This window comes from Photinus pyralis, unplaced genomic scaffold, assembly GCF_008802855.1.
Source record: "Photinus pyralis isolate 1611_PpyrPB1 unplaced genomic scaffold, Ppyr1.3 Ppyr1.4_LG8, whole genome shotgun sequence".
NCBI lineage: Eukaryota > Metazoa > Arthropoda > Insecta > Coleoptera > Lampyridae > Photinus > Photinus pyralis.
Window position 1 is genome coordinate 35,616,239 of NW_022170819.1, and position 21,249 is coordinate 35,637,487.

Genomic DNA, 21,249 nt, shown 5'->3' on the forward strand with positions numbered 1-21,249 from the left:
TTAAATTAAAAACATATGGCAGAACCTAAAAAGAAACGTGTTACAATAGAGGAAATATAGGAAAATAACATTACCTCAAGAGGATCACAGCCCGGCTCCATTCACGTAAAGACGCTTAGATCATTAATTTTAACAATTTTAGCGCGATGACTCTGGAATTGTCTAATATATGTGGAAGGTAAGGGAAAATTTGAATTTTCCACTTAAGGTTTTCAATAAAAAGTACGCGAAACATATTTAATTACATAAAACAGTACATAAGTTAGCAATTCTGGGCAAGGTTACACTTAACTAAATGCAAGTGCCCAGCACAGCTGATCACTTATGGGGTCGGGATAACTTGATCTGGAGCAGTTCCTCATGACTGGTAAAGATAAACGACAAGATAAATTAACGACAAAAGCGATTAGAAACAGGTTACCTGCAAGTTTGCAATTTCCGGTATTTGAGATAACGTTTGCTTAGCGATTCTTCGATCTTAGATACAATGTAATAGACCAGTTCCAGCTAATCGACAGGTAGCCCTCTTCACTTCGAAAGCGAGTGTTTGCATTCCATCCAAAACCCGGTACTTCTACAAAGAAAAATATATTCAAAATCAATGTCAAAATCAGACCCAATTCCAATTAATTACGTACCCCATTAGTTAATGGGTTTCGCATCGCGATATAGCCGATATAGGTAAAACAAATGTAAGCAATTAAATTAAAACATATGCCATGGGTAACCTAAAAGGAAACGTGTTAACAAAGAAGAATTACAGGAAAATAATTTTACCGCAAGAGAATTACAGCCCGGCGCCATTCACGTAAAGACGCTTAGATAATTAATTTTAACAAATTTAGGAGCAGTTCCTCATGACATTGGTAAAGATAAACGACAAGATAAACTAACGACAAAAGCGATTATAAACAGGTTACCTGCAAGTTTGCAATTTCCAGTAATTGAGATAATGTTTTCTTAGCGATTCTTCGATCTTAGATGCAAAGAAATAGATCAGTTCCAGCTAATCGACAGGTAGACCTCTTCAATTCGAAAGCGAGTGTTTACATTTCATCCAAATCGCGGTACTTCTAAAAAGAAAAATATATTCAAAATCAAAGTCAAAATCAGACTCAATTCCTATTAATTAAAACTTACGTACCCCACTAATGAATGGGTTTCGCATCACGATATAAGTAAAACAAAGATAGGTAATTAAATTAAAGCATATGCCATAACCTAAAAGAAACGTGTTAACAAAGAGGAATTCTAGGAAAATAACATTACCTCAAGAGGATCACAGCCATGGCTCATTCACGTAAAGCGTTTAGATAATTAATTTTTCAATTTTACCGTGATGACTCTGGAATTTCCTAATATATGTGTAAGTGTAAGGTAAGGGATTTCAGTAAAAAGAACCCTGTAAAATTGTCAAATTTTATTACGAGATGGTAAGGCAATGACCCATTAATGCGTGGCGATCCCTACTCTCAGCTCTGGAAGATATCCCCACCGAGGTATGACCTTCATAGGAAAGAAGAGCGAGTGGAGCTCCGAGACTTATCCTCTTAACCTATTCCGTCCGGATCTGAATACCCGAAACTATCCAGTTTAACGTAAGTTGGGGAGAGGTATCGTTAGTGTGAAAACAGTGGCATATTTATCCTTAATTAAATCCGGAATAGAGAAAACAATAAGGCGCTACTGAGCTGGGAGTCCAAACACTGGTTACAGTTGTATTTTATTGGGAAAGACTATTTTACTTGAAGACTGTAGGAATGCCGACCACCTTTTGCTAAAGTTCTTATCTAAGTCGTCATGGCCTAAAACAGAGATGTGGTTAATTAACCCCTATCTTCGCAGCTTACCTGTTTATCCATCCATCTGGTCCAAAAGACCTGTGCAACCTGCCCTCGAACACCACCTGGTAATTCCGTAGGGGGACTGCAATATAACCAGTTAGCCTAGTAAATTTTTATATTTATTCCCAGGGAAACAATAATTATAATTACAGATACTAGCTGAAGTTTTACGGGATCTATTAAATCTTTCGCGTTGACGAATTTTTAGTACGAACCCGTTCTCCCACCAAATATTTGCTTAAATACCTTGCCGAATTTATATACGAAACGACCCCCTTTGTCTTGGAGGTAACTTTTGTGGAAAGCGTGCCCTTTTAACCAATACAAAACCCACATTTTTGTCACGTGCTCGGCTTTTCGCAACACGGAACGAAACCGTTAAGATATGTGAGGTCGTGACAACACTATGACGTTTCGTCTTTTATCTACTTGAGCACTTGTTTCTTAGCTTAAACTGCTTTATTTCTTGAATATTGATTCTGAAGCGGCATACGTATAAAATTTCCCGTACCTGCAATTTTGTAAATTTGACAAATAATATTTAAAGTCTAAGCGCCCACCTGTTACAGACTTATTTATCTACAATTAATGAACAATAAATTTATAAAAGGCTTGAAATGGCTAATTAAAAACAGTTAATTAGTATCTACTTAGTGTAAAGAATAGAATAGTGAGACAACCTCCATGTGCGTTTTGGAAACCGCATATTTAAGAGTTATAGATGTCGCGTGCGTGTCAATATTACCATCCACTAAAGATTGTCGGTAAAAAAATACAGATGCTTTTACTCGAAATGATTACGCTACTCAACGCTAGTACTGTACAGAAATCTGCAATATGAATGATACAATTAAATACCGCTCTTTTATAGCAAGGTACACAGCACAATGAAGCTATTGTTCATGAGCGCGGGTATGCGATGATGTCATGCTGTATAAGATTACAATAAATTCTGTATACACACTTGATTATTTTTGTTGGCAGACTTTTAATCTCCTTCCGTGTTGATAGTCGCTTTCAATATTTATTATGATTTATAGTTTACTTAATACATATACATTTTAGAGCAAAACTTCTGCATATCGACCCGAAACTCGAATCAGAATTCCAAAATTTGCTTCAAAACTGTGTTGAAATATTATTCGTATAAAAATGGTACGAAAACTCAAAAATTTCATAATCATTGTGTTTTAATGTCAGATAATAAACCTTCTTGTAAAAAAAATTTAAAACTATATGGAACAACTCATACCTTACGTTCTGAATTCCATAATCTCGAATTACGTTTGTGTCCGTCCTTTTTACCGCGCCATAATTCGGAAACAAAGGCGAATTTTGAATTCCGTTTTCGGAAACAGTTAACTAAGGGCTACAGTTCGTCGACATTAAACAGACAAATGGTTAGTTCATGTCGAGGTTCATGTCAAAGCAAGCGCGTACGCTCAGGCATAGTGTAAGAATAACTCTATTCGTATAATAAATACTGGCACTGCCAAATTTGCCATGACACCACTGACTCAACAATATAGCAACTATTAACTATTGGACAGCTTTGAAAATGGCCTGCTGTATTTTGGTCGAAACATGTGCTCGAGGTAATTGTTCATATTTTCAACAATTATACTTGATGAAGGTTACATCGTTTTGTTTATTTTTGTGAACCTGTACCTTTTTCAGAGATGAACACAATCGATTTTTCATATAGGAATACGTATTGACAGTACTAAAGTGCTGAATTTATGTATTGGAAAATTTGAATCGATTTACTTTATCCGAGACTTCATCTGAAAATCTTAATACTGGAAATTTGCAAATACTGGTATTTTATTTTATTTTATTATCCCTCTCTTGTTTTGGGCCTTCAACAGGCATGCGCCCAATTTATTTATTTTGAATCACAATGTAATTATTTCTGAGAGACCTATGATGACTAAATGAGATATTATTACGTACCTGCCTACGATTCAATGTAAGGATGTCTCATTAACCCTTTAGGCCAAATAAAGTATTTCCCAATCCCAGAATTTCAGAACTGAGCATCTTGTCAAATATGATATTGGCATTCTATGCTTAAAATGGTAAATTTTCTAAAATATGTGCAGACTATAAGAATATGAGTCGAGTGTGAACTTTACTCGGCGTAAGGTAAGTACAAAATTGATTTATTTACTTCGGTACACTTCGCAAAAAACTTACCGCTGTTTAATATCCATTCTAAAGCTAAACTTCGATCCTTCGGAAATTTGAACATTGCTAGGTATATTTGGATTTTTTCTTCGATTATTTTCACAATATAAATATTGACATTTATTCCCTGCCATTTCACAGAGAAAGTAAAATTAAAATGTCCTCTATTTAAAAACAAAAGTAAAACTGCTTTATGTAGGTAGGTACCAGATTCTATTATTTACAGTTTACACTATTCCATCAGACTATTGAAACGGAGGCTGTATATAATATGGGTAAAAGTACCGCAAGAATTTTATAATTTATGATTCTTTTGTCTATTTTACCCTCCCTATCTTCTAATGAGGGTGTAAGCTTAAAATCGTAAAACATCCGATACCTAAAATACAATGTAATTGTGAGTCACAGGACGCGGACTAGAAACAGTTTTGCAAAATGTAAATACTATTTTAACCCCGTTGTTAGCGCCTTTTTGCAAAAAATTTTTTTTGTAAAAAGTAGCTTTTAATCTCACTTTGGCTGGCTGGCTGGCTGGCTTGGTCGGCTGGCTGGCTGGCTGGCTGGCTGGCAGTAAATGCGCGCCCGTAGAAAAACGCTTGTAAAAAGACAAGGAGTGTACATGTAACTATCGGGGCCGTGTAATTAAGAACGTTAGGGATGGGGCTACAAGATTTGGAGTCGACGACATCTGGACGCCATCCCCGAGCGTATTATACTAACCTGGAGATTTTTCAGTTTTTATCTATCTTCTTCTACAGTTTTTCTCCGATTGTTTTCAAATTGGTGTCGTCGGGAAGATCTTGTCAACGCGCACAACTCCTGCGTCGCGGAATTTTGTTTTTTTTTCCTAGGGGCGACATAAACCACCTTTTGCGCGGCGCGCTTCGAGGGGTAGCCGGTAGACGACTTTGGGCGCCCAAAAGTTTCTTACAGCGCGAATCACGGTCTCTCTTTCTCGTGTCACTAATAGAAGGTCGAGCTATGTGAAGTACCCAAAAGTTGAATACGATTTTATGCCGGGATTTTAGCGAAATCTACCAAAATGTGAATTACGAATGAACGGGACGTCGGAACTGTGTATCGACAAAGGGAATGTGGTAACCCCCGACGAGATCTTACTGATGGTGGAGTCGAAACTTCAAATCCGAATTGTTGCGGGTGATCAGAAGTGGGTGTCGACAAAGGGAATATGGTAACCCCCAAAGGATTTTAATGATGGTGGAGTCAAAACTTCAAACGCGAATTGCGAGTGCACGGTAAGTGAGAAAATGGTACCGACAAAGTGAACGTGGTAGCTTTCGGCAAGATCTTATTGATGGTGGAGTCAATATTGGCTAATAAAACACTGATCTGCCACACAAAAATGCGCTGAAGTCCCTTCGATCTCACACGAGGACTTTGATCATTTTTTATATTGAATTCAATATCGACTAGTCCCAGAAAGAAATAGATATTTAAATATCAGTTTGTTTTTTGAATGCAAGAAAGACGTATATTTTGCATAGAATCTTCTCGCTGGACGGATCCTTTTACGTTAGGAAACGCAAATTGTACACGCAGAAAGGCGTTTTAAAAAGTATAGTGCCACAAACAGTCCTCACTTCTGAGAAATGGATACAATAATGAAAAAGTGTATGAAGGCACCTAAATATTGTTCCTATTAAGCGGGTTAGCTTTAGTAAAAGCGCCCACCAGTTCTCAAAACGTACCGACTATCTACGGGCAAAGAGTATTGTTTGGTACGGCCGACAGTTATGCACTATATGCACAATAATGCCAATAAAAAAATCCGATTTTTGCAACAGTAAATTCTAAATTTTTTTGTAAATGGTTATACAATTCCATTTAGGTATTCTGAAAATTTTACGCCCTTAATAGTCCAAGAGCCCAGTAGGAAAGTATACCTTGAACGCCCGGACGATTCTAATAATTTTCGTAGGATTCGCCTATTCGCCATAAAAAGTTGCATTAGAATCGACAACGGTGCCGGCGAAAATCCTGCCGAAAGCAGTTAAAAAAAAATTAAATTCGCCCCTTATTTTTGGAAAATGTACTTTATTTTATTTATTTTTATATTTTGGTCCGGGAGAAAAAGGTAGTTTAGTACGAATTACCACCCCATTTGTAGTCGCGGTGCCAAGGGTTGCGGCAAGTTGCGCCCCGGCACCGTGACGTTTTCCGATAAAACTCATCCATATGCACCCTTTAGTACTCTTCCTGAACGTCCGGGAGAATAGAGTACATTTTCCAAAAATAAGGGGCGAATTTAATTTTTTTTTAACTGCTTTCGGCAGGATTTTCGCCGGCACCGTTGTCGATTCTAATGCAACTTTTTATGGCGAATAGGCGAATCCTATGAAAATTATTAGAATCGTCCGGGCGTTCAAGGTATACTTTCCTACTGGGCTCTTGGACTATAATAAAATTACGTGCAAACGCATGCTTTGTCTCCCTCGCTACGGCACTTGTACGTTTTTGCTATTACGTTTATTACGAGAATCCTAATAGTGTAAAAGTGGATTTTTTGCACTACGCCTGAATCGACTGAAATGATCGTAATTTCACCTTAAAAAAATAAAAAGTGAACTTTTGCGCTCCTTATGTCTGTCTGAGTCACAAAGGCTCCGGAACTACACCACTTTATACATACTTGGTATTGGTGCAATTCGATCAGAAATTAAAAATTATTTCATGTTTGTTTACTCGTTGGCATGAATGTCCATAAGGGCTATTAAAATCGAAAAAAACAAATTTGAAAGTGCACTCTTCGCCTCTTGCTTAGCGGCTTAACGAATTTTTCACTTTGTGCCTTTGCACATGTTTCACCATATCAACCAACACAACCCCAAATGAATACTAAAATTTGATACTATCCTATTCCTGCACCTAGGGATTATAGCATACAGCAGCACTGAATTAAAAAAATCCCAATTTTTATATTAACTTATGATAGTTGCATAGGTGTATTGTAGTGAAAATACCTCGAACAACACGTGCTCTACATCTTTTACTTTTAGCGCTTTTCTCGAAGCAAAATGTCAAATAAGGCCAGATAAACAGGAACAGTAGTAATGCGTAACGTAACCTTCACCTTACTTTTAATCTTTATTTGCAGAATGTGATTTAAACTGAAGGCAGTTAAAATAAAAGAACAAAGGAGCATTATTTCGCGATCTTTTTAATCTTTCTCTTTCATATGTAACAAAGTGAAATGAAAAATTATAATAAATAGATCGTTGAAAAAAGCGTCACCTTAACTCGTGTAGTGTAAGGTGGCAATGTAATGTGGAAGGTTTGTAGCATGAGTCGCTTTTAAAATCCGTGACAGCAACGCCCTCCCTTCCGATTGTCGCGTCCAGAACTAAAAATTCTCGATGTCCAAATCAGTTTCCCTTTTCCTTCGTAAGGTTGTTTCACTATTCTATTCTTTACACTATGGTATCTATCATTCACCATTTATAATATAACGCGAGCGCATAGATGTTGGAACTGACTCGAAACACAATTCGATTGTTTATATAGCAAACAAAAATCTTTCTAGAATTTCTCCGAACGGTTCCGAATGTCCTAGAACGAACACGTCATATTTCCGGAGAAAAATGAATCACATTCGCCTTCGTTTATTATCGTCGATGACTAAACTTTCACATCAATTTATCAAAATTACCAGTTTACAACTTTCTACGTACAATTACTGCAATCCAGCAACGAGAACAAATCATTCTGATTGTAGAATCTTAAAACCCAGGAACGGTTATCACATTTTAAGGAGAGGCCGACATAATTTCGTTATGAAAGCTCCAACGTAATCAATCATCAAACACTTCAATTATTCAAAAATGCCTCTCCCGTTTCTAATCAATCTTTATTTACCTATGTCGAGTACAATTTCCGATAAAATCGCACATGACGTAACCTTTTAACTTTTTCGTGTTAAGCCACACACGCACCCTGCCAGCAACAATGAATATTAAATTATGTAACTATGGTATTGACGCGACTAGTAGTGGAAATGGATTCTTATTATACGAATACTTTCTGGTTTCAGGTCTTCAAGACGCCATATCAAGAAACCTGCTAGTTTCCGATACAAATATTTTATCAGCGCGAGTGCTCGCAATTAACGCGTCGACGGGTCAGCTGGTGAACTGCGCGTGGTGGCAGCGGCAAGGTTTGGAAATGGGAGGCCCTAGGAAGTTAACCGAGGGCATTCCAGAGGTGGGCCAACGACCCGATCCGGATTATCCTTGGTACGAGGACGCGGATTCCAGTCCCGGTCTGCGCTCACCGAAATTTATGGACAGTCCTCTGAAAGTTTCGTACAGGGGATGGTGGACATATCCCTACTACTCCTGTATCTCCCGCAAATGGCTCACATCCTACAGCGTTCCCATTCCCTCACCCGGACGTCACGGGTACGTCACAACCTCGGTGATATAGCCTCATTCAGCTCTCTTTCAGAATGAAAGGCTATCTAAGCTTAGACGTCGACGTCTCGAATTTGGAAGTGAACCAATGCGAAGACGACCACCTCGGCTCCTACTCCGAAATCCTGGTGCTACACGGAACGCACAAATGTCACAATTTAACTTCGAAGGTAAACGTTTCCCCGAAACACCCGAAAACACACGCCATCCATTTTTCCGTAGTGCGTTTATCGTTCCCAGCTGGGCTTAACGGGCTGGTCCAGAGGGAGCTATCAATGTAAATGCAGACCCGGCTTTTATTCGCCGCATCACGCTGGTATATTTAACGGAACAATTGTAGAAAGTAAGTTTTTCTTTTCTTTTTGTTCTAATTGTCGATGAAATATTTATTTAATTTTCGCTTTGTTCGCGTTTCGTTGCGGTTTTCGAGCACCCCTTCGAGACTGTACGTGACAATTAGCGTCGGAATATTTTCTAATTATGAGGAAGTCCGTCGGGATATGAACTGCTCTTTTCATTCTGTTCACTTTCAGGGCATTCGGTTAGTCTCTGAATGTAAAATATGTACGTGCCATGCTTCGGATTAGTTACAAACCTAATGTAACACAAGATATTGCGGCCACTGCACCACCCACAAAACACCTGTCCAGTTAGCTCAACAAGAAACAAAATTAGAATTTTATAATCTACGGGAAAAATACTAATACTGACTTCCGAAAATTCCAGAGAGTTTCTTTTGGTTAACACCTGAAATAAATTGAACAGAAAAAAAATCTGACATGCAGAACTATCCGGGTTGCACAATGGATTCGAATAAACACACAATGACAAAAATGTGTTCCAAAACGAAATGAAACAACATTAAAACAAAATCGCTGCAAGGAAGAAAACCTTACAAAGCTTGTATGGACATAATTATTACCCCGCACGCAAGCGGCCGACAGATTCTGAACATCTTAATAAAAACAAAACCGGTTTCATGAATAAGACCAACGAATTTTCGATGGCTGTTCGGGTGGTAGAAACTTTTAACTTAAAAACTAAACAAAAGGCGTAAACAAAAGTTACACGCTCTTTAACCGTCACGGAATCATATCTCTTAACAGACATAAAACCCGTGCGTTAATTAATTTTCTACTAAAATTTAAACGAAAACTACGCAATTACAAACAGTTCTATCGAAAAACAAACATTGAAATACAAATTCAAATGAAACGAACCAACTTTGTGTTTATTTCATAAATAATCCCCAGATGTACTTAATAAATATTCAGGATACAGGATGTCGCGTCATTATTTTTGGTGCTTAGACCGAAATAATTTCTGCATTAGACAATATTTTTGTTCAACCTTAAACTTGGTTTTATTTTTATGTGTCAAGTTTACTAAAATGATCTTGAACGATTTCCTAAAAACGTCTAATGAACGCTGGTCGTGAAAGGCCCTGTATACCAATTTCCAAGACTATAAGAATTTCTACTCCGGATTTATCGTGCGCACCGAGCGATCGTCAGACGGACAACCACGAGATTTTAAGGATATAATTTATTTTAATGCCACTTTACGTCATATTGCAATACTGGCATCACCTTTAATTTTTTAAGCAACCAAGCAAGATAGGAAACAGCCATACTTGAATTGTTGAATTCAACTTGCAGCCTGCTTTGGGACGTTTTTACTGAAAAAATTTGGCTCCTTTAAGAAAATGACAAGGGCAAACATTTATTCCGCACAACATGAAAAACAAACTTAAACAAGACGATGAAAGAGCTTTTTAGAGCTTGTTTTTACACATACCCCGCACGCAGGCGGTCAACATACAAGTGAATAAAGAAATCCTAATTACTTACCGTTATTAAACAATCAACTCAATCGGGTCGTAATAAATTTGAGATATTCAGGCGAACTAAAAATGATACACAGAATGCTTTAGGAGCTTCTGACTGAATTACAGTTTTTACATGCTCACGCTGAACGCCCGAAGATTTATCGTAAAGAAATGTACACGTTCTCAAATCGTCGAAAAAACGAACCTCGTCTTCTCGTTGTCTACAGTATTTAAGAAATAACCACTTCCACCATAAAACAAACTCCTTCTTCATGAGGTTTCAAATAAATCGCCAATCGCCGTTAGATTAAATAAACATCGACTCCAAACGTCTCCACTTCTCCACATAAAACTCGAAATTCTTCTTTATGGCTTCCAAGATCCCCATGATAGACATCCTTGTCTTGGGCACAGTATATAAGACGATATGATGATGCTTCCAACATCGAATTTTCCTTGAGGAGGGAGATACTGCCGGCAAATTTTATGAGACTGAAAATGTTCCAGGGGCGAAATTTCCGCAGCAAATGTTCCTGGAGATAAACACTGCGGAAGCGAGTATTCCGGGCACGAACTGAATATTGATTGAGATGAAGATAGAGAGTAAGGTTAGTTCAGGTTCAAGATGAAGATTAAATGCTGATCATGATAAGATCAAAATGAGGATTAAGATTAAAAAAAAACAATAATAAATCGCCAATCGCCGTTTCTACATAAAACGCGAAATTCCTCGTAACATCTGTATGTTCTTACCAGCGGAAGAACACGTGCGTTAATTAAATTTCGCCTAGCATCAAGACTCGTTATCGCAATGGACAAATAAAACCTTTTATAAAACACGCAAATTTGACCATAACGAAAAACAAACACTAAGACACAAATTCAAGTAAAATAAACCAACTTAGTGTTGATTCGTAAATAACCCACCAGATTTGCACTTAAAAATTTAAATAAAGTTAATTTTCTCATGGAGTTTTAAGACTTTCTTTGTTTATTTGTGTCGACCACCTGCGTGTGGGGTACGCGTAAGAACGGGATTGTCTCCCTCTTTATTTTAGGTATTTTTTGATTATTTGTGGCGTATGTGGTTCGGAGTAATTTTTTTAAAATTATATTCAATTAATTGTGCGTTTATTTGAATCCATTGTACAACCCAGATAGAGTTCTTATGTTCTGGTCTTTCTATTTGTGCCCAAGACTTAACTCAGATGTTAAATAAAATTTGTGCAATTGATTCTCGCGAGCGGAAAAAGAGCTCCCGAGCGAAAAAGGAGCTTGCGAACGAAAAAAAGACGCTCATGAGCGGAAAAACTGTTCGTGGGCAGAAAAAAGCGTTCCAGCGCCGAGCACTTGAAGTAAACGCTCGAGTATCGAGCATCAAGCGGCCGTTCCGAAAAGTGTCGCGAGCGTTTTTCCGCTTGGAGCGCTTTTTTAAGCGAAACGCTCGCGATAGGGTACCCAGCTGTGGTTACACTTTGTAGGCGCTTTCAGTCTCATCCATCCCTTAGCTTATATGCATCCTAGCACGGGACCACTTGTTCGGACTAACGGAAATTAATATGGTGCCTTAAAGTTACACAATATAGAAACGAAAATTGGATCTCCTGAAGAATTATTGAAGTTTTCCGAACATTTTTTCACCACCGCACATTCGTTATGCAAATGATCGGACAATGAACTTTTCTATTTATAGTGTCTGCATTCAAACTAGCTTTCCTAACATTGAATTGAAAAGTCAACTCATATTGTTACCGTTTTTAGCGATAGTTCTCAATACGAATTTGTAGGCACGTTTATTTGGCGAAGAAAGTTTATGGCATGGATCTTTTGATTATTTCACGGTTTCTTCTTGGATTTATTTCGAAATACATAAATCCCTACTGAGCTAAAAAATTGCTTACTACCACTAATCGTTGGATTATTGTCAAGAATCGATGCAGATAATTATGTTTCAATTTCAGTCGCATGGCAGGAACAGGAGACGAACAACAGCAACGCATGGTCGACGATATTCCGGTGCAAACAGTGCGCGCCAGGTTGCCACCACTGCTTCGGTCCCGAACCGTGCCTGGCAACCTACAATTGGCCGTTTAGGTATTCCTTTTTGAGTTTTTGCCCCGAAACATTTGGGGTATGCCGCGTCACTAACGTGTTTTTGTTCAATTTCAGGACTGCGATACTAAGTTTTAGTGTTTTTTGCGTTTTTTCGACACTCGCCCTTATCGTTTACATGTATCGGCATAAGAAATTAAAAGTGTTTAAGGTAGCTAGTCCGATTTTCTTGGCGATTACGCTCGTCGGTTGCGGAATTATGTACTTGGAGGTAAAATTTCGGTCGGAGAAACAACAGGGGGCGATTTTCACCCCCATCGCATTTTCAGATGGCTGCCATCTTTCCGGTGTTGGACAAGTACTCGTGTATAGCCACAAAGTGGACGCGCCATCTTGGATTTTGCATCACGTACACTGCCTTGCTGATGAAGACTTGGAGGTGCGTCTTCCGCTAGTTTTTCTGATATTGTCATGTTTCCGTAGGGTTTCTCTGACCTACCGAGTCAAATCAGCGCACAAAGTGAAACTAACAGACAAACAGCTTTTGCAATGGATGGTGCCCATACTTTTAGTAATGCTCATATATTTAGGAACTTGGACGCTATCTGATACTCCAATAGCCGAAGATATCAAGGACAGCACCGGTTTAAGGTTCAAGCAGTGCTCTTACAACTGGTGGGATCATAGTCTTGCAATCGGTAAGCGGTCAAAAACGCCCCAATTGCGTGCTCCACTCTGTGCTTACAGGTGAGGTGTTGTTTCTAGCTTGGGGTGTGCGAGTCTGTTACAATGTGCGAAACGCCGAATCCTTGTATAATGAAGCTAGATTGATAAGTTACGCAATTTATAATATAGCACTCGTTAATACCGCCATGGTAGCAATTCAGTAAGTAGGTAACCTTGTTGACCAGAACCAAAAGCTCCACGAATTTTAGTTTGTTAATATTTCCTCAAGCGGGACCTGACATTAAATACTTATTAGGATTTGTACGAACACAATTATCAACTACCGTTACAATAGGCCTCGTATTTGGACCAAAAGTAAGTGACCAACCCCGGAAATTTCATCTAAATCCCCCCATTAGGTTTTGAGAGTACTAAGAGGACAAGGTGATCAATGGGATAACCGAGCCCGCTCCCGGGGAGTGACGGCATCCTTCTCCCTAAACGGAATCGGGCTAGTACCCGAAGAAGCGCCCGATCTTTATCAGGAAAACGAGGAACTTAAGGTATGACTTCTCAAATAATTATACGATCGGCCGCAATAAAAATGTTCCAGGAGGAAATCCAGAAGTTAGCGGCGCAGATCGAGTTCATGAAGATCGTCTACATGGAAGTGAATAACAGGCACTTGAAGCCGAAGAGCGGTAGTTATTTTACTAATCTTAATACACCAGGTGCGGTGCAAAGTCCTTTAGCTAAATCGGGTTGTTTGTTAACAAAATCGCCCGAAGATCTTTGACTAATATGTGGCAGTAGTGAAGAGTGGTATAGGCTAGGAAGACACGGAAGTGAAAAAGATACACGTACCCCCGTCTTTGTTTGAATGTTTCCTTCAGGCTTTGTGTTACCGATGTTTTTTTTCGTATCCATTATCTTTCTCCTTTGGTGGGACCGTCGGTCCTTTCGACATTTAGGCCATTCGGCTCAGAGTGGACCATTCAAACTTTTAAGCGCTTCCCGCTACTTCCCTCGTGAAATTGATTTCAAGGTCTTCCCTATATTATCCTGTTAGTGAACAGGTAATGGATACGAAGTTACCGATTGCCAAATTACCTTCAGTGTCTCAATGTTGCACACCTATAAGATAAGAACTATGTTTCTCTAAAACGCTTTTCCTACCCAAGCCCTTCCTCATTACTGCAAAACAATCAAACCGCCTTGTGTAAGAAGGTAGACCTTGTGTAGTTGGTAGCCCTTTGTTTTTTTTTTTGAGCTTGTCCGCTTATATACATGTGAAAACTTGGCGCTTTTGAAAACTGTCAATTGTTACCTGTGTGTCTGTCATGTTAGCATATAAGAAAACATTATAATAGCACAAATTTCTGACTGATATTTACTGTAAAAGATGTGCTTCAACGTGTGATAAACCTGACCTTATTTCAATTTCTGGCTCTTGCCAGGTAGATGTTACTGACTACTGATCATTTTTGTATGCGTTGTTGGATGGGTTTTCAAATTCTATATTTCATTACTCGTTACAGAAAACATCCTTTTAATGTGCGCCATTGTATTTGTTGATAGAATAAATGTTTAATGTTGAACTCTTAATGTACATAGACCAAAAATTGGCATTTAGGGAAATTTTCTGTACATAGTTCAATGGAAGACAATACTTAAACGAAAACTGCTTTTATCATTATACATAACATAAGGTAGGGATATCTCATATTTTTGATTTTCTAAAAGTATATTCTTGTCTTCCGTTCGACGTTGGGGGACGGAGACAACGATAGGATTTGTGTAGGACGCGTTATTCTAACAATTTAATCTGCAAAATTTATGATACAAAACAAATAAATATGTTATATATTTGTAAAAAAAAATGTTTAATATATATGTATTTCACAATGTGAATTTTCTTAGTCCACAGAAATATTTCGCCGAATATTCCATGTAATCTATAGATTTCAATTTTTAATATACGGCGTTTAAAACCATAGAAGATACGAAGATGATTAAAATAGAGAAATGATGCAAAATTAAAGAGTTATTATCGTGTTTTAATGAAAACTAGAAAATTCCGATTACTTCCAAAGATATTCCAGAAAAAGTCAAATTTGCCGATTTCGTTTTTATTTTTTTCTGATGTTATTTGAATACATACAAAAAGAACCAGTGCAAATTATCAACTTTATTTTTTATATGGCCCGTCAAAAAAGTACCCACTGTATTGGGTAGCGTTTTTTATTCCAAACACAGCAATTTACGACAAAAAAAAAAGTTGGATTCAACAGGATGGCGAACCCGCGCACAACGCCCTAATCGTGCGAGAATATTTATCGCACAAATTTCCTGCAAAATGAAAAATATATTTTATAGGTGAATGCACCATCCTGTTGAAACCAACGGTTTTCAACTTCAAGGTATGGAAAACCTAAGAATATTTCTTAGGAACCTTTTTCCAGGCTATCGTTTAAAATCTCACAATCTCATTGAAACATTTTTAACAGACCAAATGGAAATTATTGGAAATAATTCTTGCGTGTGTAAAATGACCACTAGGGGGCATATCAGTCATGATCAAATATAAAATTTTAATTTTCTATGGATTTTATGTAATCAAATGGTATCAATGTCAGCTGTGTTTTAATCCGATATTATTTTTTGTTTTACTTTTTTTTCTTATCTTGTGTAAAGTGGTGGGGGGAAATCAAATGTTTTTTAAAAACCGATTTTAGCAAACATGGTCTCGTTTACTAGACCATTATTTGGCCTACCAATAGCCTATTTGGTTTATTAGCTGGTAATTTTACGTTCGTCATTAGAGGGAGTTATCTGAAAAATAACTGTATACTATGATTTTTTTTTTAAATTGAATGAGATTATATTTTTTACAAGATAAAATAGAAAATTTAATACTCGATATTTCAGTAAAAATCCCAGATCTGTACCTATCTTTTTTACAACTCGAGATTAGGTAAAATACATTAGGACAGATGAATTCTTTGACTTCATCCGCCATTTCTTTTTATCACATTGGACGATGTTAATGCTTAATATTTATTATAATTCTAAAAAAACATAAAAATATTTATTTGAATTACTAAACCGTTTTTTAGTGCCTGTTAAACTGGAACTATTTGAACAAATTTAACCAGAAATAAATGCATTTACTTAAATTTAAAGAACAAGTAACCCTTGAAAAGAAAACAATTGAACTAAAATGGCGTGTTGTAATGACAAATAATTTGTCAATGTTTTACCCGGGTCATTATCTTGTTAATTTTTGCGCTTTTTTGTGTTTTAAAAACAATAAAATTCATTTAACTACAGAAGAGTCATTCGATATGGCGTGTAGATATATATTGAACGCATGCGTAATGCAACAATTGCGGCCAGGGTTTATGCTACATATTTCCCTAGAAGACGACATCATACAAGAAGGGTTTTTCGTAGACTGGTCGTTCGGCTTAGAATTAGGTTAGAATCTTATGGTGTCAAAATACCGTAGGGGAGCTGAAGAAAATGTTATAAATGTTTTCTTCAGCTGCCCCTATGTTATAAATGTTTTGGCATACGCATTTTTTTTTGTTGTGCTTCACCAAGCTTTAGGAGTTGAAGATTTCGATCGAAGGGTAGACCACTGTTACTGGCTTTTAAAGATGAAAACCCGAATAGGTACTCTCTCGTATATTATGGACGGATGAGGCCCCATTTACTAGCGATGATGGTGCGAACCTGTACTATTGGTCACCAACTAATCCGCATTGGATGCAGGAGGTGCAACACCAAGGATCATAGGGGGTATCTAGTATTATTGCACCGGTTATCTCTAAGCACGGGCTTTAACTGGAGACGCGCGTTTACTTACATTTCCTAAGAAAAGAATTACCACTTCTTCTGGAAGATGTTCCCCTGAATATTCGTCATGACATTCTCCCTGCATGATGGTTGACGGGGATAGAACGTATTCTAATATACTATATATTTCCATGGCCAGCTAGGTTACCGGACCTCACCGTCTTGGATTGTTATCTGTGGGGAAGAATCAAAGACGTCGTTCTTGCAACCGGGGAAAACATGGAGGAAAGAATTAGAACTGCTCTTAAAATACTTCGAGGGGGCGAAATTAAAACTGCCGTTTTATCCACTGGGCAAAGACTTGCGATGTGTATTGATAGGCAGCAGGTCGTCAATAATCTTTAATCTCGTCTTTAATTAAATTGTTTTTTTTTCCAAGGAGGGTCACTTGTTTTTTAAATTTAAAAATGCGCTTATTTCCGGTTCAAATGTGTTAAAAATATTTTATTGATGTATTGCTCCATATGGAAATTATTTATGATATATAAGCAGGTAAGTAGAGGTAAATAATTTAGATTTTATGTTTTCTTACAGGTTATCGATTTCGAATTTTTTATTTTCATCATCAGACCTTGCTGAAAATAACTGACTAGTTTTACATAGAAATTGTATAATAAAGCTTACCGTCATTTAAATTATTGAATGAAAGAGGGTATGTACATCTGTATGAAGGACCATATGAGTTACATTTATATTTTGATGGTAGTAGTGAATGAAATACAAATTTTAGTAGTTACTCGTCCACAATAACTACTAAAATTTGTATTTCATTCACTACTACCATCAAAATATAAATGTAACTCATATGGTCCTTCATACAGATGTACATACTCTCTTTCATTCAATAATTTAAATGACGGTAAGGTTTATTATACAATTTCTATGTAAAACTAGTCAGTCATTTTCAGCAAGGTCTGATGATGAAAATAAAATTCGAAATCGATAACCTGTAAGAAAACATAAAATCTAAATTATTTACCTCTACTTACATACTTATATGTGTTAAAAATAGTTTAACAAGCCTTAAAATGATTTTGAGTAATTTATGCAAATAGTTTTATGTACTTTTTAAAAACATAATATATAATAAGTGTTACAATCGTCCAATATTATAAAAAACAAGTTGTAAATCAGCATATGCATGATTAAAGCGCATTTTTGATAATGCAGGTCAGTATTTTATTAGCGAAGTTTAAAATTATCGATCTCACGAGTAATTTTGGCTGCGTTAAATAATTAATTTTATTTAATTTCAATTGACGGTACGTCTTCATTTTGTAAAACAAATCACAAAGTAAATAATAAGTTTTTATACTGGTAGCGCTATCTAACGGTAAAATTATAGCACCTCCGAAACCCATATCGAATTTATTTTCATCAATTATCGATCTCACAAGTAATCTAACTCAAAATAGACTAGTGCCTGCACATCTACACAGAAAGCTTTTAGTGAAAATTTGAATTCTCTAGCTATTGTAGTTGTGGAGATCTCACGCGGACAGCCGGCCTGCCAGCAATAACGAATATAATAGCGTATTTTTTTCAAAAATGCGCTAAAAATCTCCGGTAAAGCCAAAGAATTCATTATGTCTTAATCTATTTGGCCCAACATCTCGAGTTCTAAAGAAGATACAATTCTGAATTTTTTTGCTGAAATATTGAGTATTTAATTCTCTATTTTATATAGTAAAAAACATCATCTCATTTAAAATTTTCATGAAAAATCATAGTATAGAGTTAAATATCACCAAACGCCCTCTAGCGACGACTACAACATTGCCAGGTATAAAAGCAAACACGCTGTTGGTAAGCTAAATAAGCCTTTCTTAAACGAGACCAAGTTTACCAAAATCGGTTCCGCCAAAGTTGAAAAATCAATTATCAATATTTATTATTTTAAAAAACATTTGATTTCCCCCCACCACTTTATTTCACAAGACCTCAGCTACCTTTGATACCACTTTATTAGATAAAATGCGGAGAAAATTAAAATTTTATATTTGATCATGACTGTTGCGCCCCCTAGTAGTCATTTTACACACTCGAAAATAATTTCCACCAATTTTTCTTGACACTTCTATTACATAATTTTTCCCCCAATTGGTTTTTGAGATATGACCGACGGCCATACTTTTTTGCCTACCCGGTACAAATTAAATTCTTCGGAAGTATCTTTAAAAGACATCTCTACGGCTCTTCTGAAAAAATGCAAATCGATCACATATTCAAAACATTATCAAAAATCCATTTTGAACCCTTCCTAGAAACTGTTCTATAACTAAAATCCTTGGGAACTTCCTTAAAATTTTCACCGAGCCTTCCACATTCTATAAACGTCCAGAATTTTATTGAAGTAGGAATGGAGCTATATATCTGTTTTGAAACAGTCTTAAAGCCGTCTTAGATATTATTCTAGTCCCCTTAAAATCTAGGGAGCAGTCTCCCTGAGAATCGTCAAAGAATATTCTCAAGGGTAATCTTAGAATAATTTTTTGACCTAGAAATTTTCAGAATATCTATTAAAGCCTTTAACAATTTTTATTGAAGCCGTTTGATATGTTGACTTCACTTTTAGTGCAGCAGTGAAATTGGAGTGTGTATAGAAATAATTCATTAATATCTATCTCTTTTAGAGACATTTTAATTTCTAACTTGAAATCACTAGAAACAGTCTTTTTGGAAGTCTTCATACGAATTTTATTAGAAACCTCTTCCCAACAATGTAAATATGAGTGTAACGCTTGCAGCAGGTTAATTTTCTTGAAAAATACGAAATTTCAAAATGGCCGGGGGTTGAGGGGTTATTTTTGTATGTTTTTTAAAAGGTTGTTACTAGACACTTTATTCGTGATATACCGGGTGGCGACTTTAACAACGCGCCATAGGAATTTCAATAGTAATTTTTTCATTTCTGGTTATTGGCTTCCCTAATTATTTTAGAGATAGTCTGTTTAGGTTTATAGAGAAAAAAAATTACGACTCCATCCATACTATGGCTTTTAATTTTTTTAACTTTAAAACCAAGAAATTGGATAACTAAAAGCAACTTTAAGCAAATCAGTGGTGCCATGGCAGTTTGAGATCAAACAAAGCTCACTAATGGGAAATGCAGGCGCTTTTGTTTGATTCCAGAATATCATGGCATTACCGACTTTATAAACGCGACGGTTTTTAATTTTTAAATTGTTAATGTTTCTGAATTTATAAAATAGAAAACAATAGTATGTACGGATTCGCAATTTTTTTCTCTGCAAGAAACCTAAATAGACTTTATTTCTAAAATAATTAGGGGAGCCAATAATCGGAAATTAAAAAATTACTATTGAAGTCGAGTCACCACCCCGCATAGGTAGGTAAGCAAAGAATTTAAAATGCTGCAAAGTACCGTTTCCGGAAAATGTACGTAGTGAAAGGCAATATTCCCATTGAATAAGGGCGAGTTTCTTGACCTAGCCCCATGTGGTGAGAACGGTCCGACCCTTTTTAGTATTTTAAGAGTTAATTACTTTTGTAGTAAAGTCAGTTCATCGACAGCATTGTCAAAGGATACTTGTATCTGCGTCTTTACATTTAATTGTTAATTATACTTATTTTGTACTTGTTTAATTTAATAACCAACAACAAGGTGCAAAACGGTTAAGGGTATTTTATATCTATATAGGTATTATGTACTAACACCCTTGAACTAATATGTATATTTATCCGAGAATTTTAATTTAAATGTATGATACTTTTGCTATAAGTCAAAATTCTGTACATCCCGCATAATCTTTACCATATTTTAGGTATAATTATCGCCATAGACATTACATACAAAAAATGACACAAATCTATTACGTCACTTTTGGGTACTCTGAGAGGTTTAACTTGATGTAGAAGGAACCTTCCCCTCAGTAGATATAATTCTTGTTGTGGTATATCTACTTACTGTAGTGGTTATGTAATAAAAAAGTAAAAACTCACCCCATAATATAGGCTTATCACTCACGTACAATTTCCGATTAAGGAACGAACGATGTACTCAAGTTAAACATTAACACAGGAATGGCCGATCTAATATAAATTGGTATTTAAAATTTGTATTAGAGACCTACCTGTTAGGCGATAATGCGTACGCCGTAAAGGCCAATTTCGCCGCTATCACCTTATCTGCAAAATAGAAGGCGAACGTCTGGAAAAACCAGTGTCGCATGTTACTTATTTCTGTTACCTAATTTATTTACGTTTAATAGATTCACCGGTGGAATTGAATCACATACTTTGGTTACCTACGTTACTTGAAGAGTGCATTTTAAAACTTTTTATTTGTCCATCCATTTGACAAAGCCATTGGACAATTTTTTACAGAAAAGTGCTACTAATCTGAAATTAGAGACAACTTGGCTCT

General features: G+C 36.5%; 1 protein-coding gene and 1 long non-coding RNA gene across 6 annotated transcripts in view; one reads left to right on the top strand and one right to left on the bottom strand.

The window, feature by feature from the left end:
• The window catches only part of LOC116178683 (probable G-protein coupled receptor CG31760), a 107,497-nt gene extending 92,588 nt beyond the window's left edge, over nt 1-14,909 (top strand). For 2 of the 3 annotated variants that reach the window (XM_031498256.1, XM_031498257.1), the window contains 10 exons: nt 8,080-8,446; nt 8,493-8,628; nt 8,681-8,801; nt 12,248-12,609; nt 12,668-12,777; nt 12,822-13,036; nt 13,086-13,224; nt 13,274-13,379; nt 13,424-13,567; nt 13,618-14,909. In XM_031498256.1, the coding sequence (XP_031354116.1) occupies nt 8,080-8,446; nt 8,493-8,628; nt 8,681-8,801; nt 12,248-12,609; nt 12,668-12,777; nt 12,822-13,036; nt 13,086-13,224; nt 13,274-13,379; nt 13,424-13,567; nt 13,618-13,800 (1,883 nt within the window). In that variant the 3' untranslated portion in view covers nt 13,801-14,909. The remainder of the gene's footprint in view (nt 1-8,079; nt 8,447-8,492; nt 8,629-8,680; nt 8,802-12,247; nt 12,610-12,667; nt 12,778-12,821; nt 13,037-13,085; nt 13,225-13,273; nt 13,380-13,423; nt 13,568-13,617) is intronic. The other variant, XM_031498258.1, reaches the window with a different exon arrangement.
• LOC116178686 lies at nt 226-20,894 on the bottom strand. Of its 3 annotated transcripts, none has more exons than XR_004146888.1 (8): nt 20,826-20,894; nt 1,851-1,926; nt 1,270-1,805; nt 1,145-1,221; nt 921-1,073; nt 639-728; nt 422-574; nt 226-364 (listed from the first exon to the last, which is right to left on the bottom strand). It is a non-coding gene; the product is annotated as an uncharacterized LOC116178686 (long non-coding RNA). The 3 variants fall into 3 exon arrangements; XR_004146887.1 differs by having other exon boundaries at nt 778-1,073; XR_004146889.1 differs by lacking the exon at nt 639-728.
• Between the last annotated feature and the right edge of the window lie 355 nt (nt 20,895-21,249).